The sequence below is a fragment of the Oryctolagus cuniculus genome, chromosome 1 (assembly GCF_964237555.1).
Source record: "Oryctolagus cuniculus chromosome 1, mOryCun1.1, whole genome shotgun sequence".
Lineage (NCBI taxonomy): Eukaryota > Metazoa > Chordata > Mammalia > Lagomorpha > Leporidae > Oryctolagus > Oryctolagus cuniculus.
In genome coordinates this window covers 66,635,249-66,660,823 of record NC_091432.1, presented here as the reverse complement: position 1 = coordinate 66,660,823, position 25,575 = coordinate 66,635,249, and the positions used below count along the sequence as shown (strand labels likewise).

Here is a 25,575-nt window from a genome sequence, read left to right as displayed (position 1 = left end):
TAAAAAACAATTGCCCTCATCAAGAAGTGCCTACTTTCCCTTCAAGGCAGCCCGCACAGCCTCCTCCTGGAAGCCTACAGTCATGACTTCCTCCTCTGCGTCCCAAAGCCCTGGGGCCCTCAGCCCTTCCTCTGACTCAGCTCGCACACGTGGGAGGCTGAATCTGGGTGCAGGACACCAGGCGCTGACAAACACGGCCCCCCTTCCTGCACAGCTCCCATTCTAGGTGGGGTATAGTCAGTCCATGGGTGACTGCACTAAGCTCTGGCTGACCGAAAGTGGCCCTGCAGAGGTCTAGCAGAACCACCCGCTGGACAGAAGGCACAGCTGGTACAAAGGCCCGAAGGCAGGGGAGCAAGCCTGGCCAGCTAGGACTAGGACGATCCAGGTGGCTGGCACCCCGCGAGCCCAGGGCAAACCCTCCCTCACCGTCTCCACCTCTAGATAAAGCCCAAGGGCACGGAGCTGCTTTACTGAGCCCGCAATAAAGGACAGGCCTGCGGCTCTGGACAATTTGATTAATGCTCCATGGGAGGGAATCCACCGGCCCTTCTGCTGTCCCGTTCACAACTAAGTGGACTCCTCCGAACTTGCCCGGGGCCCTCCCTGGACCAGTAACCCCCATGGCAGAGATAGCTAGAGAGGCTCTCTAGAGAGGCACCCAGGGAGAGGGAGGAACCTGCCCGAGGCCACACGGCCAGCAAAAGAGCCGGGGCTCGACCCTTTCCTCTGCCTCCCTGGCCACTGGTGCCCTGTCCTGCTTGTCCTCTCCCGCCCTGAGGAGCCCTGGGCACCGTGAGAGGCGGCTGGCACAAGAACTGTGTCACAAGGAGTTCCATCGGGTGCCTCCTCTTCCCTGCTCCAAACCCAACATGTGGGCCACACGAGAACGAGGATGCCCATGGGGGGCCCAAGGACTTGGTTGGAGCCAGCCCATGCTCTGGCCGCTGCTCGGTGTGTGCCTGGGCCAGCACCCGGCCCTGGATACGGACTAAGGCCAGCTTGCAGGGAGCGAGGACACAGACACCCGGGCCCTGGGCCCGCCGGGTCCAGCACTGCAGGTCAGGGCCTGCAGCCACCTCTCCCAGCCAGTCGTGCCCCGGGGCCAGTTTCTGCCAGCTCTGGAGACCTCAGGGCGGACTGACGTGGACATCTGCCCCAGTCTCCCACGCGCCAACAAAATCTCCTTGGAAAAGTTTTATTGAAAAACACTTGTACAAATAAGTTCTTGGTCTGACAGCAAGAAAGGCTTGTGTCCCCCCTTCCCTCCCCCTCTTTGAAACACTAAAAAAAAAAAAAAAAAAAAAACCCACACAAAATGACCCCAAAAGTTCGTTCCCCATGAAGCCAGAGCCTGCCCAGGGCCCCTCCTATGGGCTGTGTCCCCATCCCCTCCCTGGGGCCAGGGCCACTGCTGGCAGCTGCAGCACCTACTGTTGAGTTGAGGACAGCGGGAGAGGTGGGGGGAGCCGGGGAGGGGTGGTGGGGCAGGGGCAGGGGCCCGGCTGGACCGTGGCTCCGTGTGCCCTCACAGGTGAGGCGGTTCATGGCCATAAATATGAACACTGATGGAGGCAGGTTTAGCCACGACTCAGGGGGCAGGGCGGGAGGGCTCTCACCGTGGCATCTGGGGGCCGTGGCCAAGCGTAGGGAATTCCAGCAGGGAACTGGGTCTCTGTCTTCCCACCCCCACCCCGTGGACCACCCAAGGCTGGGCCCTCCCTGCCCACCCCCCCAGTAGCACCCATGTGTCTCAGGAGCCTGTGGCCGTCTCCTGCCACCCCGTGCCCACCCGGGGGCCCTACAACTCGTCCCGCATCTTGTCGCCCTTGGGCCGGACCAGGCGCCCGATGAAGAGCAGGGAGCCGCTCTGGGCGTCGCGCACCAGGAAGATGAAGGGGTGGTCGGCGTAGAAGAGCTTGGGGCTGCGCAGCTCCTCGCGCCCGTAGATGTCCTGGTCGAAGGGGTTGCCGTCCGTGTCCCACTCGAAGGCGGTGGCGTGGAACACGCTGGCCAGGTACAGGTCCTTCTTGCCCGACATGCGCGACAGGTCCGCCTTGTTCTTGTCCATGGCCTCGGTCAGGCCTAGCCCGGCCAGGTGTTTCTGGGGGACCAAGCGAGTGTTGGTGAGGCCACGCTGCAGGCGACTGCCACTCCCTCACCACCCTGAGCTCCCCACAGCCCGGCCTTAAGTCCCACTAGAGCCCCACGAGGGTTTCCCCAGCCCACTCCGAGAGGAGACGGAAACTCAGAAAAAGTCAGTATTTATCCCTGGCACTGCCCGGCAGCCTTGACAGGAGCATTCCCAAGTGTGCGCCTCCCATGGCTTATCTGAAATGCCAGTTCCCTGACACCTGCCCGGGACCCACTGGGTCAGAATCCCCGGGGTGAGCCCAGAGCCTTCCTAAAACACTGCCCAGGGGCCGACGCTGTGCCGCAGTGGGTTAAGCTACCGCCTGCAGTGCCGGCATCCCATATGGGCGCCAGTTCAAGTCCCAGGGGCTCTACTTCCAATTCAGCTCCCTGCTAATGCACCTGGGAAAGCAGAAGATGGCCCAGGTGCTCGGGCCCCTGCACACACGGGAGACTTGGAAGAAGCTCCTGGCTCCTGGCTTCAGACTGGCCTAGCTCTCTCTCCCTCCCTCTGTAACTTTGACTTTCAAATAAATAAATCAAGCTAAAAAAAAAAAAAAAAAAAGAAAGAAAGAAAAGAGAAAAACACTCCCCAGGTGATTCTTGGCACACTCCAGTGGGAGAAAGACTGGTCCCAGGACAGCTACGTCCACGTCTCTCTCGGGGCTTAAAACCTGCCCAGAGACCCGGATGGAGACCCAGGCTCCTGGCTTCAGTCAGGCTCAGCCCCAGCTGTTGCAGACATTTGAAAACTAAATCAGTGAATGGGAAATTTCTCTCTCTCTTTGCCTTTCAAATAAATAAAATTTATAGCTATGTTAAAAAAAAATAAAAATAAAAAGCAAAAGCCCACGCAGCAAGGTCTGTCACCTGTGCCTTTCTTTAGACCAGAGCAGCAGAACAGAGGTGCCCCCTCTAAGGGTCGCGCACATGAGGCCGCCTCCCCGGGTCTCAGCGGCCCTGGACTCAGTTCTGTCCAGTGTGCCCTGCCCGCCTGGCTCTGCACTCTCGGAGCGCAGGGCCCACAGCCAGGCCTCTCTCTGGCTCTCAGTGCAGAAGGGACATCAGGGAGAGTCGGCTGGGTGAACTGCAGTCCCCAGGGTCTCTGCAGGAGACTCGGCCGGGCAGGTGCTAGGCATGCGGTGCTGAGACCCTGGGAGTCCTGCGACAGGCATTCCAAGTGGGCCCCAATGTTCCACCCAGTGACCTGACAAGCCCACTTCAAGCTTCCAGTTCAGTCCACCCCCCAGATTGGCAGGTGGAAGGGCAGAGGTGGGGGTGAGGAGCCGGGGCCAGGCTGGGGTAGGAGACAAGGCTTCTCCCCACAAGCTGTGTGTCCTGAGCCCATACCAGCGCCAGCTCCAGGCTTGGAGCTACCCCACTTCGTCTCATCTCTCCAAGTTCTCTCAACAGCAAATCTGAATCAAGAGCAAATCAGCGGTAGACAGAAGCCCACCATGGAACCGTTTCCGGCACCCGAGGCAGAGCAAGAAGGAAGTTTCTTCTTTAGAGTAGGTCAGAAACTTCTCTCTCCCTCCACACACAAAGGCCACCTCGGTCTTCACCGTGTGGTCTAAGTGGGGTCTCATGCGTCAGGGGGACCTCTGCAGCCCCTGCCCACACCTGTGAGCTCGTGTGTTACCCCTGGGGCCTTGCTGAGCGACCACGTCATCAGCCTCACCCCTGCACCGTGCAGAAGCCTCCAGCTCGGCCGGTCTGGGCCTGGGAGCCTTTCACAGCCAGAGAGGCAGCACAGGAACTTAAGGGCTGGCCTGCTGCAGGAAGTGCCGACTGCTGGCTGTGTGCTCTTGGACGGGTTACTAAACCTTTCTGAGCCTGTTTCCTCGCCTGCAAGATAAAGCTCACAGTCCTGCCCGTAAAGCCATCTTGAGGGCTGAGAGTTCAATGCGCGCATAAAGTGCTGAGCAGAGCACCTGACGTCCGGACACTGTTTGGCCACACTGAGCGGCCAGCATCGCCTTCCTAGGGGAGGGTGGTGGGCAGAGCTTCCCCCACAGCCCAGGGCAGTGCTGCCTGGACATGACAAGGGACTCAGGAGACACCTGCTCAGCTGTGCAATGGGCGCCCCGGAAGGCCTGGGAGCCGGGCCAGCCCTCACCTGCAGGTCATGGGTCACCTCCACCACGCCCTTGGGCAGGGAGATGGCCACTGCCTTCTTCTGCATCTTCCCCATCCAGGTCTTCAGCTGCTCTTTGGTCAGCAGCTTCTCCAGGCGCTCGAGCGGCTCCACGTGGTGGGGCATGATGATGATGAGGCTGGACAGCTTGTGGGCCAAGGGCATCTCCACCATCTGCAGCTTCTCCTTCTCGTCGTCGTAGTAGTTGTAGAGGCCTAAGAGGAGAGCAAAGGGGAGTCTGGGTACACTGGGGCGGGCGGGCGGGCACAGCCAGCCCCCAAGCGCCCTGAGCCCTGCTCCACAGGGCACTCACCTGTCCGGTGCATCATCGTGACACCCACGGTGTAGGAACGGGTCACCATGAAGCCGCGGTTGTCCACCATCTTGTGGTGGAACTTCTCATCCCAGTGTGCTGTGCAGGGAGCAGAACACAGGGGTCAGAGGGCCACAGCCCCCCGCCCCTGCAGCCCAGGCTCCTCACCTGTGAATGGGGCCAACAAGGCCCGCCCCCAGCCTTGCTTTAAGGGTTAGGGTCGTTTTCCCAGCTCCCTCAGTGGACTGTATTGAATCCCACACACACAGCACTGGCACTTGGGTTCCATTAAGTACATCTGCTCCCTTCCCTCCCTCCGAGGGGGGTTCCTGCGCCATTCCTTTAAGGGCGAGGCCACGCCCCGCTGAATCTAACTGGGAGGGGTGGGCTTGGCGCAGGTTGCGATAAAGCTTGCCGCCCCGCCCCCGACTCACGCTTGAAGAACATGGCGTTGACGAGCAGCGCGCCGTCCGTGCGCTCCACGTCCTTGGTGACCTCGGGCAGCTTGCCGTCGGTGGTCTGCGCCGCCCACTCGTTGATGGACTGCAGGGCGCTGCGCTTGTCGCGGAAGTTGATCTTGGAGTGCTCGCAGTTGTAGTGCTGCTTGCTGCTGCGCACGAAGTCGTCGGCGAAGCTCACCGAGCTGGGCCCGTACAGGCGGCTGCCCAGCTTCCAGGTCACGTTGCGCGCCGTGGAGTTGCTCAGGGAGCGCAGCAGCTCGCCCAGGCCCGCGTGCACCTCCTCATCGCGCAGCTGCTCGGCGCTCAGCACCGCCTTGGCCTGCGACGCCGTGGCCGCCTTGCCGCCCAGCGATACGAGCCCCAGCGACGAGGCCACCACCACGGGCGACAGCAGGATGTTCTCCACCGCCTGGTCCTTGGCCATGGCCTGGTACAGGCTGAAGGCCAGGTTGGCGCTGCGCTCGGCCAGCGTGGTCGCCTTGGGGCTCAGCTTCTCCGCGGTGCCGGGTGCTGCCGCCGCCGCGGGCTTCTTCACCTCGGCCGCCAGGGCCACCGCCAGGAGGCAGAAGGCGCTGAGGAGCTGGATGGAGCGCATGGCTGGGAGGCGGGCGTGGACTGCGTGGGCTGCGGGGGACCTGCAGAGAGAGGGCGCCCTGAAGCCCTGGGCTCTCCTCCCCAGCAACCACCCCCAGCCGTGGTCCAGCCACCAAGTCCCTTAGAGATGGAAGGGAGTGCACCCAGACCTGACTCAGGGCTGCCGGCACCTCGGAGGTTGTCTTTGACCTCCTTATCCAAAGTCACCACCAGAGGTCCCTACCAATTTTCTGTCTGGACTTAGCATTCAAGCCTACTGACACCTGAGTGGGTTGTGCCCCCCGCCGTGTGGGGGGGTAGGAAACCAGCTCCATCCCCAGCGCCCCACACATGACAAGAATGTGACACAGGACCACTCGGCTAGACCGGCAGTTGTTCGTCCGTTTGACTACAGATCAGCTCTGCCCTCACCCAGTCCTAGGGGACCTAACCAGTAAGCAGCAGCAGCAGCCAGGCGGGGGTCTGCGGGGAAACCCAGGGGTCTGGACAAAGGGCGGCCCCGCCCAGGTGCATGTCTTTCATTCCTACCCGGGGTGTTAATGAGTCACTGGCTGGTTCACTCATTAAATGTGGGAGCCCAGATGCCCTACTCCGCTGCCCCAGGGTGGCCTTGGGGGTGGGGGGGGGTTGTTCACCCAGCCTCCGTCTCCCTTGTCCAAGCTGCAAGGGTCCAGGGCTTCTAGCTTGACAAAGACTTGCCCGCCCGTCTGCCCACAGTGCCTGGACCAGAGGGAAATGAGGGGCCTCCTGAGAAAGCAGCAAGAACAGGACCCCAGGGAGGGGGTGAGTCACAGCTCAGCGGAGCAGCCTGTCCACCCTCCAGGAAGCCGGAGGCCCCACTCTGCCCGCCCGCCCACCTGACAGCCAGTGCCACATAGGCCATCCGCTCCGAGGCTCCAGGGCTACCCTCGGCCAGCCTCCCCAGAGCCCCCAGGACAAGAAACAGTGCCCTCTGGGGCCTCCAGTCAGTCTCCACACACAACCCCCCCCCCCAAGCAGGCCACTGCCCCTCTGCTTCTGGCTTCCCCTCTGCTTCTGGCTTCCCCTCTGCCCTGGGCTTCTCCTCAAGGAACAGGGACATTCTGCAGGCCTGGACTCAGGCCTGCCTGCACTTCTGGAAGATTCTATTGCTGCCCACCTCGACACCCAGGCAGGTACTCCCCACCTCCCTGGCTGCCACTGTCCTTGGGGCCTTGAGTGTACAACGGAGAGGAAAAGCTAAGGGTCCCAGGAGAGAGAAGAGAACAGAGGAGTGGGCTTTTGGGACCCACGGGGCCTGAGAGAGAGCACAGAGCCTTGTTTTGAAGGACAAGTGGCGGCCAGCAGAGATCTCAGGCAGGGCCCACACAGGCCCCAGGCCTCCTCCCTGCCAGCCCTGGCCTTGCCCACCAGGCCGGCAGCCTCCAAGGCAGAGTGACCCCATCACTCAATGCACAAGCGAGGACTCAGCTGCAGAACAGGGAGCATTGCTGATTATTATGCCAGGACCACAGGCACGTGGTCACCCTTCTCAAAGGCCACCGCTCGTCCAAGCAGCACCAGCATCCCCCTCGTCCGCGGAGGCCCAGGAGCCCAGCTCCCAGCCCTGCCACGTGGCAGGCAGCTTCGTGACCGCCCCCACCCCCAGCCAACCAGAACCTCAAAGACTGGGAGGGGCTTCTCAAGAAAAGCTCCAAATGAGTGGTTTGGGATTCCTCGGGCGGCCACGCAGCTCCCGCGCTGCAGCGACGGTGACGTGGCAGGCAGGAGGCTGAATTGTCTCCCACGGCCGGCAGAGGGGGGTTTCCAGCCAGGGAAGCAGGAGGTCTGGGTTTCCGTCCCAGTTTGGCATCTGCACATGGATCTCCCTAAGGAGATGCGTGGCTGGGCGAGAGGCTGCCCTGTTCCACTGGGCAGCAGGCTGCCCTGTTCCACTGGGCAGCAGGAATGGAGGAAGGCAAATTACTGCAAGCCAGCCAGCCAGGCCAGGCCCGGCGGCCCAGGGCAGACCTCGTACAGACCCACAGAGAAGCACAGGAGCTCACGCGGCCCGCAAATCCGTCCTCAGCTGGTGGGACCAGGTTGGGACCGGATTCAGGGATTTCATAAAGGGGAAAGGGAGGAGCCACTGGGGAACCACCAGAGGGTCTAAAGTACCTGGAAACTGCCCCAGAGGGAGGTCAATGCCTGCCTTTTTCATTCTGAAAGAAAACAGAAGAATGAAGAGGGTGGGATCCGGCAGAGGGGACTGCCCCAGAGGGCACTCCACTGCCCCTGGCACAGCGGGACACATTGGTCCCAGGTCCACAGGGACCCTGCAGCCCGGCCACCTCACTGAGGCCAGGGCAGGGAGCTGCCCACGTGCCCAGGGGGCCCAGGTCCCCAGGGGTGAGGGGGGGTCGGGTGGCTCAGGGATCCTTCCTGTCAGAAGCACACAGAGCCCTCCGCCCTCCCAGGCCGGCCCGTGGTGTCGGGTTACAAGGCAGCAGGGACAGCTCTGGGAATCCCGGTGACCAGAGACAAAGAGGGCACAGGAAGGGGGGAAGGGTCCCTGACCACTGAGGACTGCTGGGTGTGGCCCCAGCCAGACTTCCAGGCCTCCGAAGCCCCCTGACGTCCCGCAGGCCTCCATCCGGGCCCTGCAGCTCAGAGGGACCCACAGGAAACCGGGGAAGAGGAGGGGCCAGGCGGCCAGCCAGGCTGGAAGCGACGTCAACCCCCTCCTCCGCTGTCCCAGACGCCTTCGAATGCTAAGCTGGGGGGCAGGGAGCCCCGCTAGTGCCTGGACCCTGCATGGCCTCCGGGGACCCGGCGCCAGTGCACAGCGGAGGGTGGGCACGGAAACCTGTCCTGCCGGCCTCCGCACCCCCTTTGGTTGAGGGGCGGGCGCCAAGGGCCTCCTTTAGCTGCCATCATCTACACCCTCGGTGACTCGGACCCAAGAGGCAGCACCCCCCAGCCCAGGAAAAGCCAAGGCCCTGACATCCCCTCCTTGCCTGCCACCTTCCCTTTAGGAGGTTCACCCCAAAGCTGCCGGCACCTCCAACCGCACCGCTGGCCTGCCCCCCAACGAAGCGGAACCCCCAGACCCAGCGGCTCCGCCCTCGCGTCTGCCGCGGGCCCGCCGGTCACCACCACCTCCGCCCCCACCTCGCGGGGTCGCACACCGTCTCCACATCCTCCGCGCACACCGCTGCCCTGGCCCGAAAGCTCGCTCCATCACCGGCTCACCCGCACTCCCTGCTGCCCCCACAGTGCCAGGGCCCCCAGCCGCCCCTGGGCAGCGCCCCTCCCCGCAGATGCCCCGCGCCCCGGCGGCGCCGCCGCTCACCTGGCGGGCTGGGCTGCTCGGGACGAAGCCGCTGTCGCGCCGCGGCCGAGCCTGCTCTCCGCCCGCCCCCAGCGCCCGGCCTATTTATGGAGCTCCCCTCCCCCTGCGGCCCGTCCCGAGAAACTTCTGGAAAGTTGGAAACGCTTCCGGAGGGCGCCCCGCTCCGCCAAAAAAACTGCAAAGACCTCCCCCAAACCGCCCTGGCTCCCGCCCCTCCAGCCCTGGGTCCTACTGCCCCCCTTATCCTGCGCTGCGGGGCTCAGGCCCCGGCGGAGCCTCGGAACCCCCGGGATCCTGCGGACCGAGAAGACAGCGGGCCTCGGACCCAGCCCGCGCTCTCCCCCTGGCTGCACCTTTCTCCCAGCACCCGGTCCCCTGCAGCGGCTCTGCCCAGGAGAGGACCCATCCCCCTTCCTAAGTGCCCTCATGCGCCCCCGCTGTCAGGATGCTTTCCCCATCCAGGGTTCACCCTAAAACCCTCAACCTCCAAGGACCTTCAGTGCCCGCCCAGAGGGGAGAGAGCGCTCTCTCTGTGCGGGTCCAGTACCCGACCCTTGCCCTTGGAAGTGCAGGTCCGTTGGAGTAGAGACGACACGCGGGGGGCTGGGCTTGGAGAGCAGAACAGAAAGGGCAACCCTGGCCCTTCGGTGCTGTGCTGTGTGACGCTAAGCAGGTTGCCTGCCTTTTCTGGGCCTCAGTTACCCTGACTGTGAAATGTGAATTCCTATATGGGCATGGGTTTGTGTCTCAGCTGTTCCACTTACCATCCAGCTCCCCCGCTAATGGCCTGGGAGAAGCAGCAGGAGCCGGCCCAACTATTTAGGCCCCTGTCACTCAGATGAAGCTCCTGGCTCCTGGTTTCAGCCTGGCCCAGCCCTGGCCATTGTACCCATTTGGGGAATGAACCAGCAGATGGAAGATCTCTCTCTCTCTTTCACATAAATTAATAAATCTAAAAAAGAAAAAAGAAGTGTGATGCTGTCATTCCTCGCTTCTGTCCCATCTCTCTCTCCTGGGTCATCCCTGTCCCCTACATGTCTGGGTCCCCTCCCACAGGCTCCAGGTCTCACCATAAACTCTTCCTACCCCACCCTCCCGCCACTGTCAAGGCCTTGAGCCCTGAATTAGGCCAGGTGTCCACTGCTGTTCCAGGTGCTAACTGGACAGAGCGCCTGCCCTCAAGGATTTGCACTCCAGGGGTGGGTGTGTGTTACCAAGGAGCTCAGCAGGCTGGGTAGGACACCCTCACATCCTCCCTCTTCTTCAGTAGTGAAGTGAGAGACAGCAGAGGGGCAGATGGAGAGGACAGAAAGGGTGGAGAGACCCAACTACTTACTCATTCATTCAATCAACAAACTGAGCTGTCTTCTTTCTCCCAGATGCATACATGATCGGAGGAGTGAGTCAACCCCAGCACCCAGCCAATGACCCGAGTCCCTGGCTCAGGGAGTGGGGAGGCTGGGAAGGGGCTCTCTGGCCACTGGATCTGATGGCAGCGACTAACTTCTCAGTCTTGGTTTACCCTGCTGCTCAGGGTCTTCAGATTGGGACCCTGGGTCAGGGCCCAAGAACCCGAGACCACTTGAGCCCTGGGGTGATCTTGGTGGAGCATGGTCATCTTATGCGTGCCACCCTGGTGTCTTTGGCTCTGGCTGAGGAGTTTTAGCCTGTTACAGCCCCAGCGTGGAAGGATCAAAGGATCCTAGCACAAGCCTCCAGGCCGCTGGGCAGGTGTCTCCAACAGAAGTCCTGTCTGTGAAACCGAAACAGCAAGCACCAGGCACCACCAAGATAGAGGAGTCCTCCTCCGGAGGCAGCCCAGTTCCCTTTTTAAAGACAGGAAACCTGCTGGCCTTGGGGGTCGTGTCCATCTCTTTGGGGTGCTATGTGCTTTCTCTGCCTCAATGCTGTATTGCTTTTGAGACTAAGTCCTTGCGATCCAAAGACACTGCCTGGTTCCAGGCCAGACCCAGCTCCTCACACCCTAGGAGTTTGTTGTGGCTTGGTCTGTGGGTTAGTAGGGCCTGTCAAAGCTGCCAGGGAGAACTTCACCTTGGCTTCCAGCAGGTTCGGATACCAACACGCCAAACCTCCTCCCTTAGCCCCACCTAGGCTTGAGGGGGAGATGAGCAGGCTGTGACTGTCCTATTTTGCAGAGGGGCTTGTGATGTCAGAGAAACCCGGGATCCCAGCAGGTCAGAGCAGTGTCTGCAGAGAAGCTGAGGCCAAGGTGTGGGTGGGGCTGAATCTGCAGACCCCCTGCCAGCCCCACCAAACCCTTAAGCAGCTGATAGACTGAAGCCTGAAGTTTGCTTGTCGTCCCAACGTGGCCTCCTCCCTGCATTGTCAGTGGAGGCCCCCGCAGCCTTTGGAAGGGCAGGGCTTGCTCCTCCTCCTGCTGTGCCTGTACAGCTCCCCAGGACACAGTCCGGCACACTGAGGCTCTGCGTGGGGAGTGGCTGCCTCAGTCTACTGCGCTCCAAGCACGGCCTGCCTAAGGAGAGAAAGGCAACGGCTCCTTTAAATTCCCAGGATCAGCGAAAAAAATGTCAAGAGCCTTTGCCACATTATTCTTAGCTCTGAGCCCAGCCCAGGCGGTGGCCCTTCCCCCACATTCCAGGCTGCACTTTGTGGAAAAAGCACTGGGTTTGAAAGAGGCAGGGGGAAACGGCTGAGGTGCAGAGGAGCTCCCAGACCTGTGTCCCGGTTCCTCCAGAGCCTCTCTCCCTGCAGGAGCCCTGGGGCACCCAGCTGGGAACCTTCTAGCTACCCTGCAGTGTGGGCAGCAGGAAGCAGAGCATCAAGTCCAACTGCAAAGGAAAACCGAGGCCCAGACAAGGGCAGGGTTGGCCCATGGTCACACAGCAAATCAGAGTTGGAGCCAGGCTGGAATCCATCCCTAGGCGACCCCCCTCCCCAGGGAGGCAGGCAGGCCCCCCTCCGCCAGGCACAGCAGCTCTCAGCTTGCACAATCCCAGAATCAAAACCAGCTCACACTCGCTAGCCAGCTAAGTTAGAATGTTTCCAGTTTAAAGGTAAAGAAACAGGAGCAGGGAGAAGGCTGCAGTTCAGGGCACACAGCAATGGGGGTCAGAACAGGGATTTGAACCCGGAGTGTTTGTGCCACATCTGAGGGAGGGCCTGGGGGAGACAGGAAGGCGATTCTGGGCATGTGGGCTGGGGCTGGGCGCACTCCCGCGTCTCACTTCTAATCAGAGGACATTCGTGGGATAGAAAGTTGAATCCCGGTCTCCTTTCCATGTGGGGTAAAACAGGCCCCCGAGCTGGACTGCTGCAGGCAGCTCTTCTTGGAGATGCTGCCCAGAAGCCACGCACGGGCTCTCAGCCCGAGCGATGAGTCAGGAAAATGCGATTGCTGTCATCTCTGACTCTGCCCCAGGAGCCCCGGGCCTCAGTCCCAACAGGGCCGTCCAGCGCGCTGCCACGTTGGAGGGTGGGAGGCCGGCCTGTGCGGAGTGGGCGGGACCATGGCTCCTCCTGCCCTCCTCCCTCGGCAGGCCCGCCCCCACCCGCCCCTCTGCATCCCCCTGTGCCCGAGGGAAACCACCCGGGGACTGTAGTGCCTTCATCACACGCCTGTCCACCCACATGCTGCATGCACACACGCACACACATGCGCGCGTGTCCACGTGTGCCTGCGATGCACGCATGCACTCAGGACAGGCCGTTCAGGCTAGCCGTGGACGCTGGCTCTGTGATGCTCTGATACCCAGTGCACCCCACGTAGCAGAACACCTGTGTGTTTGAGCTTACTAAGGACACCTGCAGGCACTGCCCGGCTCCTCGCAGCTTCTCCAGGTCTCCTCTGGCCCCCCATGAAAATGGCTCCAGCTGCCTGCAAGACTGGGCCTCTCCCCTCCTTCGTGTCCACACGGTCCCCCTGAGCTGTTCTCACCCGTGGGGCTGTCCTTCCTGCCTTAGCATCTCTGACCCTCAGAAAAGGGGCTCCTGAGCTCCCGCCCCTCTTCCCCCCATTCTAATCTGCTTTAGGCGCCCCATCCTCCCTCATACAGAAAGCTCCACCTTAGGGTTCAGGAGGCCGGGGAGCCTGCCCCAGCTCCAGCAGGTCTTACCATACGAATGAAGAAGGAAGGGTGGTTTCACCGCTGGTCAGACGCACAAATGGAAGCGGGAACAGGCGTGCTCTGTGACGAGACGTCAGGATCTCCACTCCACACTGCTGCTCAGCTCTTCGTCAGCTGCTCAAACCCTGTCTCGCCCGAGGAAGCCACCTCTGGCATTCCTGCTCTGCCCTCTGAGTGCTGTCTTGTGGGTGCCACTCACACCTGGCCTTGCGCATGTCCACAACACAAAGGGCTGTGGCTGGAGTGAAGACTTTCCCAGGGGAGGCACAAGCAGAGGACAGCGGCCTGGCCAAGGAGGCGACCCCAGCCTGGGAGTCAGGAGGTCTGGATGGGGCTCTGTCCCTGCCAGCTCTCACTGAGTGACCTGGGGAAGTCACCGTACTTCTGTGTCCCGGTCTCCTTATCTGTAACATGGGGCTATATATGAGCAGCCTCTGGGAGACTGTGAGGGATTTCATTTTCAGCAGGAAGACAGATTCATGCAGATCCTGGCAGGAGGGGAAGCTGCACACCTTTTGCAGGGCAAGCTTTAAAAAAGGTTGTTGAACTGCAACCTTGTTCGGTAACAGCAAAAATTGCAAACAACCTGTCCGAAGGAAAAACAGGAAGTGAGGAAGTGCTTGACCTCCTGGTGCTGATTTGATCTGCAGTGGCTCGCAGAGAGAAGAGGTGAGCCTTGACTGTCACTGCTCAGCCTGTGCCTTGCACAGGGCCCCAGAAGTTGAGTAAGAAACTGACGTTACTGGGAGGAAGAGAGGGGACGCAGGAGACTGGTTTGTCATCCCTTGCGAGTGTTTGGATTGCAGGAATGCCCTTGCCTATCCAGACATCACTTGTTGTTGTAAGATTTTTTGGAAAGAGAAAGTGATAGAGAGAGATCTCCCTTCACTGGTTCACTCCCCAAATGCCCACAACAGCTGGGACTGGGCCAGGTCAAAGTCAGGAGCCCAGATCTCCCTCTAGGTCTCCCACCGGAGCACAGGGACCCAAGCACTCAGGCCGTCTTTCACAGCCTTCCAGGCGCACCAGCAGGAAGCTGCATTGGAAGCAGAGCAGCCAGGACTGGGATAGCACTGAGAGGGGATGCCAGCGTTAGCCATCACAAAGCACACCAAACACCGGAGTAAGGGAAAGGGTTTATTGGGGAAGACCAGCAGGCTGGAGGGAAGGGGCGAAGAGGGAAAAGAGAGAGGAGAGTATAAGAGAGAGAGACAGAGAGGAGCTAGTGAGAAGAGAAGGGAGAGCAGAGAGCAGAGAGATGAGAGGAGGAGAGAAGAGCAGACAAGAGGAGCCAAGAGAGCCAAGTGTGCAGGAACAGGCCCTTTTAAACTTTGCCGGAGGGCAGGCAGGGAAGCAGGAGCAGCAAATCCCATTAGGATGGGGGTGGAGCTTGATACCAGTGGCTGGGCCATGTGGCCACCTGGCTTCCAGCAATGGTGGCAGGGGCTAGGGCCTAGGATGTAAATCAGGGTGTAGATCATGCCATAGATAAAAATGTGCCATTTTCCTAACAGCCAGCATCTTCAGTGGTGGCTTAACCCACTGTGCCTCAATGCCTGCCCCATCCACACAGTTCTAAAATTAAAAATGATTTACACGTCTTTGAGGAAAAACATCAATTTGGGAGAGTTTGGCTTAAGAAAATTATTTTTTAGGTGCTGGTGCTGTGGCGTGGTGGGTGTTACCTGCAGTGCCAGCATCCCATGTGGACACCAATTCAGCACCCTGCTATGGCCTGGGAAAGCAGTGGAAGATGTCCCATGTACTTGGGCCCCTGCCATGCATGTGTGAGACCCCAGTGGTATTCCTGGCTCCTGGCTTCAGCCTGGCCCAAACCTGGCCCCAAATGTGACCATCTGGGGAGGGAACCATATGATGGAAAATTCTCTCTCTCTCTGTCCGCCTCTAGCTGTCTCCCTTTTTCTCTCTCTTTCTCTATCCCCCTCTCTCCCTCTCTTTCTCTCTCTCTTTCTCCCCTTCCTCTCTGCCCCACTGTCTTTGTAATTCTGCCTTTCAAATAAAATAAATAAATCTCTGTAAACATATATTTTAAAAAAGAAAAGAAAAAATATATAAAATGGCAAGTTTATCAGATTTCTATTCACAGAGCTACAGATATCTGCAAGTATGTTCACATTTTTTTTTATTTTTTTTTTTTATTTGAAAGACTTGCAGAGAGAGGTAGAGATGGAGAGATCTTCCATCTGCTGGTTCACTCCCTTAATGGCTGCAATGATAGGAGCTGAGCCAATCCAAAGCCAGGAGCCGGGAGCTTCTTCCGGGTCTTCCATGTGGGTGCAGGGGCCCAGGAACCTAGACTATCCTCTGCTGCTTTCCCAAGTGCATTAGCAGGGAGCTGGATCGGAAGTGGAGCAGCCAGGACTCAAACCAGTGCCCATATGGAATGCCGGCACTGCAGGCCAGTGCTTTAACCTACTGCACCACAGTGCCAGCCCCAGTAGGTTCACATTTTACCAAAAAGTCACTGCTGGCTTTGGGATGAATCCCACTAAGTTTTTTTTTTTTTTTAATTTTTTATTTAATGAATGCATTTTTTCATAGATACAATTTTAGGAATATGCTGGTTCTTTCCCCCACACCCGCTCTCCTCCCCCCGCCACCAAGTTTTACAAACATTGTGCTGCTTGAAGCTTGGAGTTTGCTTTTCTGTGTTTTATTTTAATGAGGCTATAGTATTATAAATGATAGAACATATAGAGACTTGTGTAATATTCATAGAGAAAGGTTAGAAGGAAATATTCTTCCATGGTTTGATAACATTGTTTATCTTTGGAACTGGAAATCCTATCATCTCTATTTTCTCTGCTTCTCTGAATTTTTTCAGTGGCATAGCATATATTTAATAATATATGTGTGCTATATATTATTATGTTATAATTGGTAAAAACCATCCAATGGGTGAGTAGAAAAGAAGCCTCCAGCAGGAGGCCATGGCTGAGGCACTGGGGCCTGGGCCCCCCTCACTGCAGCCCTGGGGAAGGTGGGAGGCTGGCGCTGGGGGTCCCTCTGGCCAGGCGAGGCCTTCCCCACCAGCCCTGGCCTGCTGGCTTTAGAGCCCAGGCCAAACAGAGCCAGTTCTAGCTGTATATCATGGGACACAGCCAGGGCAGGGCAGGACAGAGTGGCCACAGGGTGACAGCGTGAGGGGCAGACTGCCCAGGAGCCTGGGGGCCAGGTTGCTTGGGATTCCTCCCGAAGGCAGCTTAGCAGGGAAGGGACAGGTCACATGGGTGTTCTGAAGAGAGGAGGGAGGCCAGAGAGGAGAATGTCAGGATCGCCCAGAGCAAGAGGCTGGTGGTGCCTGGCCCCAAGCAGGGACTATGGGGCTGGCAGGGGACTGGAGGGCTGGGGAGGCCTCTCCGGCCTGGGTGAACACCTGGCACGCGACCCCTTTCCTGAGGTGGACCCTCGGGCCCAGCACGGAACTTCCGGGGAAGATGCTGGACTCCCTTGTCTGTGGCCAGGGACGTCCAGGAGGCTGTAGCGTCTGCGGGCCTAGCACGCAGCGGATGTAGCCCGGCTGGAGGTGATGGTTCGGGATCCGCAGAACAGGAGACCCATGGACGTCCCGGGTGGAAGACGCCGATCAGCGCGAGAACAGACGGTGGGGAGATTAGAGGCTGTGGAGAAGCAGCCCCATGTCAGACAGCGGGGAGGCCCCCAGCCACACCAGGTGGAGGCGGCTGGCTGCTTGTGGGGGCGGGGCAGACAGGGAGGCCTTGCTGGATGCCTCAGAGCAGGGCCACTCCCTCCCCTCCCCTGGCTGGGAGTGTGTGTGTGATGCTGGCCGCGAAGGGGTGGGCCGGCGCTGGGGTCTGTACACTCGGCCGGGCGCCATTGGCTGTCGGGGCCCAGCCGTGCAGGGACAGGCCGGGCTGATGCAACGTGGGCCTATCGTGGCCGCGCTGAGGGGATGCAGCTGTGCTGGCCGCTGCCCAGCGGTTCCAGCAGGGAGGGGGCAGCCTGGAGCGCCGGGACTGCAGCCCAGCCCCGCCTGGAGGCCTTCTGCTCCAGATCTGCGGTGACTCAGGAGGGAAGCACGCCTTTCATGGAAGCGCCGGGCGCCCTCAGCTGTGTGTGTCTGCGTGTCTGTGCTGTGGGGCCAGGGCTGTGTGTCCAGCTGTGCCTGGCAGGCTCAGCGTGCTCAGGACCAGCTAGGAGACAGGGGAGGGGAGGGCCAGCCCCCCCGCCCCCAAGCCTGGCTTCTGGCGGAGTCACTCCTGGGTTCCTGGCTGTGTCAGCCTCTCACTGCACGTGCCTCTGGGTGAAGCGCGGACCCCGCCGAGCCTCAGTTTCCCCATTACTTTGGCTGAGATGGGAAGTCGTGATGGAGAACTCGGCAGGGACAACAGCAGGAAGGGGGTCATCCAGCTGACCAGGCTGACCCCCTCCCTCACAGCAAGCAGAGGAGAAGGGATGGTGTTCCTGATGCCCACTGTGTCCCGAGCTTACCCTCTCCACAAAGTCTCCACCCTGCCATAAGCCATAAGCGGGGCGTTTTAATCCCCCATGAGCAGAGGAGCAAACAGCCCCAAAGAGCCTGGGAGCGATGGAGCTGGCTTGATCCAGGGCTGCCTGGGTTCCAGGGTTCTGTCCACTGCTGCTGAGGGGGCTGCTCCAGAGAGGGCATCGGCGCTCACGCTGGCACTCGTGCTGCCAGGGCTCTGGGAGTCACTGCCTACAATCTGGTTACTTTGTTAACCTGCCCAGCCACTAGGGCCATACAGGAGAGGGAGCCAGACAAGCAGTGGCAGGGGTAATGCAGGACACGGTGTGTGAGGGGTGTCTGATGGGATTAACCAGAGCATAGCCTGCGTCACCGTTGCCATCTTGAAAAAAGTCATAATTTTAAAAAAATTTATGATGGGGCAGTGCTGTGGCATAGCAGGTAAGGCCGCCGCCTGCAGCACTGGCATCCTATATGGGCTGTTCCACTTCTGATCCAGCTCTCTGCTATGGACTGGGAAAGCAGTAGAGGATGGCCCAAGTCCTTGAGCCCCTGCACCTGCATGGGAGACCTGGAGGAGGCTCCTGGCTCCTGGCTTCAGATCAGCACAGCTCCAGCCATCATTGAAGCCAACTGGGGAGTCAGTGGATGGAAGACCTCTCTCTCTCTCTCTGCCTCTCCTTCTCTCTCTATGTAACTCTGACTTTCAAATAAATAAATAAATATTTAAAAATATTTATGGGGGGCTGGCGCTGTGGCAAGGTAAGTTAATCTCTGCTTGCGGCGCTGGCATCCCATATGGGCACCGGTTCTAGTCCTAGCTGCTCTTCTTCCAATCCAGCTCTCTGCTATGGCCTGGGAAAGCAGTAGAGGATGGTCCAAGCACTTGAGCCCCTGAACCTACATGGCAGGACCAGAAGAAGCTCCAGGCTCCTGCCTTCAGATCAGCGTAGCTCTGGCTGTTGCAGCCATTTGGGGATTGAACCAGTGGATGGAAGACCTCTCTCCCTCTCACTGTCTATAACTCTACCTCTCAAATAAATAAATAAATAAAATCTTTTAGAAATTTAAAAATATTTATGGGCCAGCACTGTGGTGGCATGGGTTAACCCACTGCTTACAACATCTGTGGCATGCCACATCGGAGTTCTGGTTCAAGTCCCAGCCTCTCTGCTTCTGATGCATCTCCCTGCTAATGTGCCAGGGAAGGCAGCTGGTGATGACCTGGGCCCCCGCTACCCATGGAGAGATGTGAATGGAGCTCTTGGCTCTTGTCTTTAGCCTGGCCCAGCCCTGGTTGTTTCGGCCATTTGGGGGGAATGAACCAATGAATGGTTCTCTCTGTCTGTTAAATAACTTGATCCAGCTCCTGGCTAATGGCCTGGGAAAAGCAGCAGAAGATGGCCAAGTGCTTGGGCCCCTGCCACTCACATGAGAGACCAAGGTAAAACTCCTGGCTCCTGGCTCTGGCTTGGCCCAGCCCCAGCCACTGGAGTCTTCTGGAGAGGGAACTAGCTGCTCTCTCTCTGTCACTCTGACTTTCAAAGAAATGAATACATCTTTTTTTAAGAGATTTATTTATTCATGTGAAAGTCAGAGTTACACAGAAAGAGAAGGAGAGGCAGAGAGAGAGAGAGAGAGAGAGAGAGGGGAGAGAGAGAGAGAGGTCTTCCATCCGCTGGTTCACTCCCCAATTGGCTGCAATGGCTGGAGCTGAACTGAAGCGAAGCCAGGAGCCAGAAGCTTCTTCCGGGTTTCCCACACAGGCACAGGGCCCCAAGCACTTGGGCCATCTTCTACTGCTTTCCCAGGCCACAGCAGAGAGCTGGATCAGAAGTGGAGCAGCCAGGACTTGAACTGGCATCCATATGGGATGCCAGCACTGCAGGTGGTGGCTTTATCCACTATACCACAGCGCTGGCCCTGAATAAATATTTTTTAAAAAAATTTTGCATGTTATACATCATGTGTTTTTTTGCATTAACTCTGATTTTCTTAAATACTAGGTAAAAATACTATTTTACTTGATTACTGAGGTTCTGGGTGCCCCTGCAGTGAATGCCTCCCTAGTCCCAGCCCCGAGGGAAGGCAAGGAGAGGAAGGTGTCCCGAGGGAGGGCCTGAGCGGCAGAGAGAAGTGGCAGGGGAGGGCTTGGCAAGGCAGGGACACCAGGCAGTGCCCGGGCCCTCTGACCCGTGCCAGAAGGGCGGCTGGGTGTGCACTCCCTTCCAGTCAGTGCCCAGGGCCTCGGGGGCTGTGTGTGCAGTGAGAGCAAGGGCTTCTCCCTGCAGCCCGCCTGCCGGCTTGTTCTGGGAGGCCGAAGGAAGGGACACTGGGTTTGGGTCTGAGGTGTCCTGTCAACTGGGCGGTGCCAGGTGCACCTGCTCACCACCCCCGCCCCACCTCTGCCCCTCTCTCCATCCTAGCGGCCCAGAGGCCCTTTCTGCCTCCCTAGCCAGCCAGAGTGCCTCCCTGTCCTCGCTCTCAGTGTGCACGGGACTGTGAATCCGATGACGTCCTCCATGCAGCAGCCACGCCGTGAGACCCCCACAATGCCCCAGGCCAGTCTGGGCGCTGGGATACCAGAGTGAACAAAACCAGGCCCCCCCTGGGCTGGCCTAGAGGCTCACCTGCTGGCCAGGACGGCCGAGCAATGAAAGCAGCAGCAAGATCACGGTGCAGATAACCATGAGGGCCACGCAGGGGTGAGGCCAGCTGGAGGAGGTGGGGGTGCCCTGAGACCTGGCTAGGAGGAAGCACCTTTGTTTCCTGGGGGCTGTGGTGACACAGGCCACACACTTGGTGGCTTCACAGAGCACCCATTTATTTTCCAGTGGGTCTGGAGGTCAGGAGGCCCACGTGGCCGGCAGAACCTGGAGGTTCTGGGGTGAACCTGTCTCCTGGTCCTCGCCAGCTGCCAGGAGCCGCCTGCGCCCCTCAACTCATGGCCACCTGCGGCAGCTTCCCGTCCCCCTCTCTGAGCTGCATCCGTCAGCACGTCTCATGCCCTGATGCTGGCACCTGCATCACTCTTGTGAGGTCCCCCCTGACTACATGGGGCCACCAGCAAAGTCCCCATCTCAAGTGACACATTCACAAGCCCCAGCGACAGGACCAGGACATCCTTTGGGAGACATTGATTGGTCGCCCGTAGCAGAAACGCCACCTCTAGGATGACCTTGCGGTGGCAGGAAAGCATCCCTGGCAGAGGGAGATACGAGCGCAAAATCCTGAAATCTACAGCGAACGAGGCGAGTTCCGGGCACAGCAAGGCCAGCCTACGAGAGAGTGCTGCTCCCGGGACGGGCGCTTAGCACAGCAGTTAAGCCTCCCTCTCAGGAAGTCTGCATCCCGTATCAGAGAACCTGATTCGAGTGCCGGCTCTGCTCCTGATCTGCTTCCTGCTAATACACACCCTGGGAAGGCAGCGGGTCATGGCTGAAGTCCTTGGGTCCCTGTCATCAGCGTTGGAGACGTGGATTGAGTGCTAGGCTCCTGGCTGCTTCTTGGCCCAGCCCTGGCTGTTGCAAGCATTTGGGGAGTGAACCAGCAGATGGAAGACCTCCCTATCTTCCTCTCTCTCTCTTGCTGTCACTCTCGCTCTCTTTCTCCCCTCCACCGAAGCCTCTCCACTTTCCAAGTAAGATGAAAATAAATAAATAAGTTTTAAGAGAGAGTCATTGGCCAGCGCCGTGGCTCACTAGGCTAATCCTCTGCCTTGCGGCGCCGGCACACCGGGTTCTAGTCCCGGTCGGGGCGCCGGATTCTGTCCCGGTTGCCCCTCTTCCAGGCCAGCTCTCTGCTGTGGCCAGGGAGTGCAGTGGAGGGTGGCCAGGGAGTGCAGTGGAGGATGGCCCAAGTGCTTGGGCCCTGCACCCCATGGGAGACCAGGAGAAGCACCTGGCTCCTGCCATCGGATCAGCGCAGTGCACCGGCTGCAGCGCGTCGGCCACGATGGCCATTGGAGGGTGAACCAACGGCAAAGGAAGACCTTTCTCTCTGTCTCTCTCTCTCTCACTGTCCACTCTGCCTGTAAAAAAAAAAAGAGAGAGAGAGAGAGAGAGAGTCATGGTCTAGTTCACTTCATTTTTAATCAACTTCATCAGTGTGACCAATTCCACCTCTGCAGATGGCTGTGCTGTGCCCCAGAGACCCTGAGGTCCCAGGCCAACCCCTATAGGGCAGGCCCTTGGCCTTGAAGACAATCTCCTTCCCCCTGCTTCCAGCAGCAGGCCTTTCACACGCTCACAGCGAGAGCCCTGGAAGTTGAAGGAGGCGCCCGCTTGGGCGCCCCCAGGCCCTGGGCTGAGGCTGACTGGAGGGGGAGAGGGCCCTGCCAGGGGCCCCGGGCATGATCCTGCCCTTTCTTCCCCCTGCAGCCAGGGGTGTGTGGTCAAGGGAGGGGGTGGCAGGAAAGCTGGGCCTCGGGCCCTGGCAGGAGCCTTCAATGGCCATATTGTTAGCCCTGAGCTGTGGTGGGGAGGGCGCCAGGGGCTGCTGAATGAGCCGTCTGTGTACGCCAGGTCAGGATGCCCAGGTCAGAGGCTCTCCCGGGAGACGCCTCCCACCTCCTCCCTCTACCTCCAGCTCTGTGTAGACCCTGCCGTTAGCTCTGTGGGCTTCTCTTTTCCCCATCCCTCAGGGCCCACCGCTGTAGCTGGCTAGCTCCTTGTGCTGTTGGTGGGTGTTGGATGGTAGTCTTGAGGAAGCCGGGGGCTGTGTCTTCTGATCATCCAGCACCGGGCCTGGCTCAGGAAAGCCGTCCATAGACGCATGTGATGAGTAACTGATCGGATGAAGAAGTCACTGCCATCTCTCTTGCTTCACTCAGTCACCTTGTTCTTGACCATGGTCCTGTCTGCCCAGCAGCCTCCCGGCCTCTGGACTCTCCTCCTCCACACTGCGGCCAGGGGGGCATTCTAACACGCCATGGGCTAAAATCCTCCTGGGGTCTGAGACCCAGCCAGGCGCACAGCCTGGTGTCGGCACCCTGCCAGGCTGTCCCCCCGAGACTGGCCCATGCCCTCCTCCAGCCCTCCACCGCTCCTTGTGCACACCTGGCATTTTCCAGCCTGTGTGCCCTTGTAATTGTGTATTCCCACACTCAGAATGCCCTTTCTCCTCTTCTCTGCCATGGGGATGACACCTACCAGTGGTTCAGGTGGCCAGTTCTTCCAGGAAGCCCACCCAAACTACCCACGGCCTCCTCCAGCTTCCACGGCCCAGGACTTCCCTCGTCCCGGCACCAGCTGCAATCCCCAGCAACACCTCTGTCTCCCTCTCCGTAGCCTGAGCCATTGCAGACCAGGAACTGAGTCTGACTCATGTCTTTGTCATTCGCAGGGCCGGGACACGGGACACGGTCAGGCGCAGAGCTAACCAAGACAGTGGACCAGTCCTGAGGTCCAAGTACTGCTGCTTCTGCCCTCTGCTGGCCATTCTGGGTCACGATGCTTTTCTGCATCTCACAGGCTCATGGGGACTATGAACCCTTCCACAGTGAATCTCAGATGGCCAAGGGCATAGCGGCACCTTGGAGCTTGCTGGAGATGAACATTCTCGGGCTCTAGGACTGCATCCAGCAAGTTTTTACAAGCCTTCTGGGACATTCTGACGCAGGCTGTCGTTTGAGACCCATTTTCCCAAAGACCTCGAGCCTGAGCCAGCCCCAGGGGTCCCCACTAATGGACGAGACAAGCGCACCTTAGGGTCGCCACAGAGCAGACAGGATGTGCCCCAAAGGCTGAACTTCAGATAAGCAGCCAAAAGGTCATATTGCCCAAGACACTCAAACTAACAAGGCAGTTTGTTGTGTACCTGAAATTCAACTTCCAGCAGCTGTCCACTGCTTTTCTTTCTAAATTTGGAAACACTGAGCAAAGTCCCCAGCTCTCAGTCTAACACTCTGATGTCACTGTTGGGGACTCCTTAACCTTTAAAAAAATATTTGTTTATCTGAGAGGCAGAGTTACAGAGAGAGGGAGAGACAAAAGAGAGGACTTCCATCTGCTGGTTCACTCCCCAGATGGCTGCAACAGCCGGAGCTGGGCCAGGCCAAAGTCAGGAGCCAGGAGCTTCTTCCAGGTCTCTCACGTGGGTACAGGGGCCCAAACACTTGAGCCATCTTCTGCTGCTTTCCCAGGCACATGAGCAGGGAGCTGGATTGGAAATGTGGAGCGGCTGGGACACAAACTGGCGCCCATGTGGGATGCCGGCGCCACAGGCCGAGTTACCTGTGCCACAGCGTCGAACCCTCCATAACCGTTTTTAACCAGGAGCCCCGCGTTTTCATTTTGCACTAAGTCCCATAAAAACGTAGCTGGCCCTGGGAAGGAGCCTTCCAGAGCCCGGCCAGGAACCTGCAGGACCCGAGCGCAGAGGCAGCAGGGGCTGGAGGTGCAGCAGTGGGCAGGGCCCCGCTCTGCCCAGCAGCCCCTGGCCCGACCCGGAGCTCCCGTCCCAGGCCCGCCAAGCCTTCGTCCTTCTGCGCAGACGCGGTTCTGTCTCCTCGCGCGCGGTCTCGCTGCTCAGTTCTCATCCCTTCGGTTCTGCTTTCCACGCAGGAACCTTGCGAAGGTAAACTCTTGTGTCACCCTCTGCTAGGAGCTCCTTTCGGGGAGTCCCCTGACCCGGGCTGCCCCTGGCTGGGCGCCATAGGTCACAACTTCCGTCTCAGGGCCGCGGGGGGCGGTGAGGGAGTCTGTGAATCGCACCCTTTATTTCGAGGGATCGCGAGCCCAGGGGGTCTTCAGGAGTGCTGGGGCCAGGGAAGGATGGTATTGGGGAACTAGCAGAAGTGTTGACCGAGTGCCTCCCTCCACCACTTGCTGAGAGGCGGGTTCCATCCCAGACACCCTGAGCGGGAGGCTTAGCTGGACTGGCCGGGAGGGAGGAAGCAGGAGGGAGCTGGGTGGGCCTACGCAGCTAGTCGCTGCAAGGCTCAGCATGTGCTGCCCCATGCTGCCCCAGGCCAGTAGATCTGGGGGCTTTGCGAGATTCCAGGAGCCAGGGCAGCAGCTAGGAGCCAGAGGCGATCCAGGCTGGGAAACAGGCGCGGCCACGCCCACGCAGGGCAGCCCAGCCCAGCTGCGTGCGGGGGCGGGGCTTCAGAGCCGGCCGTGCTGGGCGGGGCACCTGGATAGAGCCCAGGTGAGGACCATCTGGAGGAAGACAGCGGAGTTGAGCTTGTCCTCTTCTGTTCCAGAGGCCAGTGAAGGATGCTCAGGGTAACCCAGGAAAAGCGGCCTCTGCCCACGCGAGGGACCTAAGCCCAGGGCAGTGCCTGGTGGACGGCGCACGAGCTTGCCCCTCAGACACGTGGGCAGAGGAGTGAGACACGCGGATGGGTGTGCAGCCCAGTCCCTGGCAGAGCTCCAGGGACTCAGGGGCCACAGGCAGAGGGAATTTCTTCTTCTGAAAAAAAATCATCTTCCTTTCTTATTTCTTAATATAATTCATTATTTTATTTTATTTATTTATTTGACAGGCAGAGTGGACAGTGAGAGAGAGAGAGACAGAGAGAAAGGTCTTCCTTTGCCGTTGGTTCACCCTCCAATGGCCGCTGCGTCCGGCACACCGTGCTGATCCGATGGCAGGAGCCAGGTGCTTCTCCTGGTCTCCCGTGGGGTGCAGGGCCCAAGCACTTGGGCCATCCTCCACTGCACTCCCTGGCCACAGCAGAGAGCTGGCCTGGAAGAGGGGCAACCGGGACAGAATCCGGCGCCCCAACCGGGACTAGAACCCGGTGTGCCGGCACTGCAAGGCGGAGGATTAGCCTAGTGAGCCGTGGCGCTGGCCTATTTCTTCATATAATTCATTTTGAAAGGGAGAGAGAGAGAGATCCAGTCCACTGGTTCATTCCCCAAATGCCTACAACGACCAGTCTGGGCTGCAGCCAGGAACCAGAGACTTAGAGACTGAATGGGCCGGCGCCGCAGCTCACTAGGCTAATCCTCCGCCTTGCGGCGTTGGCACACCGGGTTCTAGTCCCAGTCGGGGCGCCGGATTCTGTCCCAGTTGCCCCTCTTCCAGGCCAGCTCTCTGCTGTGGCCAG

At 59.4% G+C, this 25,575-nt stretch overlaps 1 protein-coding gene and 1 long non-coding RNA gene across 5 annotated transcripts; both read right to left on the bottom strand.

Annotated features, from left to right (window-relative positions):
• Positions 1–1,182: 1,182 nt before the first annotated feature.
• SERPINH1 (serpin family H member 1) lies at positions 1,183–9,090 on the bottom strand. Of its 4 annotated transcripts, none has more exons than XM_017344649.3 (6): positions 8,949–9,007; positions 7,775–7,818; positions 5,018–5,679; positions 4,584–4,682; positions 4,253–4,485; positions 1,183–2,104 (listed from the first exon to the last, which is right to left on the bottom strand). In XM_017344649.3, exons 3-6 carry the CDS (start codon positions 5,637–5,639, stop codon positions 1,802–1,804), a joined length of 1,257 nt encoding a protein of 418 aa, XP_017200138.3. In that variant the 5' UTR covers positions 5,640–5,679; positions 7,775–7,818; positions 8,949–9,007; the 3' UTR covers positions 1,183–1,801. The 4 variants fall into 4 exon arrangements, with proteins under 4 accessions (XP_017200138.3, XP_069931596.1, XP_069931587.1 ...); XM_070075495.1 differs by having other exon boundaries at positions 8,768–8,950; XM_070075486.1 differs by lacking the exon at positions 8,949–9,007 and adding an exon at positions 8,174–8,256.
• A 7,231-nt stretch (positions 9,091–16,321) lies between these two features.
• On the bottom strand, positions 16,322–23,990 carry LOC138847113 (uncharacterized). The gene is made up of 2 exons (XR_011384722.1): positions 23,756–23,990; positions 16,322–16,695 (listed from the first exon to the last, which is right to left on the bottom strand). It is a non-coding gene; the product is annotated as an uncharacterized lncRNA (long non-coding RNA).
• Positions 23,991–25,575: the final 1,585 nt, after the last annotated feature.

Coding starts and splice junctions, on each gene's coding strand:
- SERPINH1 (XM_070075482.1), bottom strand. CDS start 5,639: ATGCGCTCCATCCAGCTCCTCAGCGCCTTCTGCCTCCTGGCGGTGGCC. Junction 4,683..5,017: donor CAACGCCATGTTCTTCAAGC/GTGAGTCGGGGG, acceptor CTCCCTGCACAG/CACACTGGGATGAGAAGTTC. Junction 4,486..4,583: donor CACGATGATGCACCGGACAG/GTGAGTGCCCTG, acceptor CTCTCCTCTTAG/GCCTCTACAACTACTACGAC.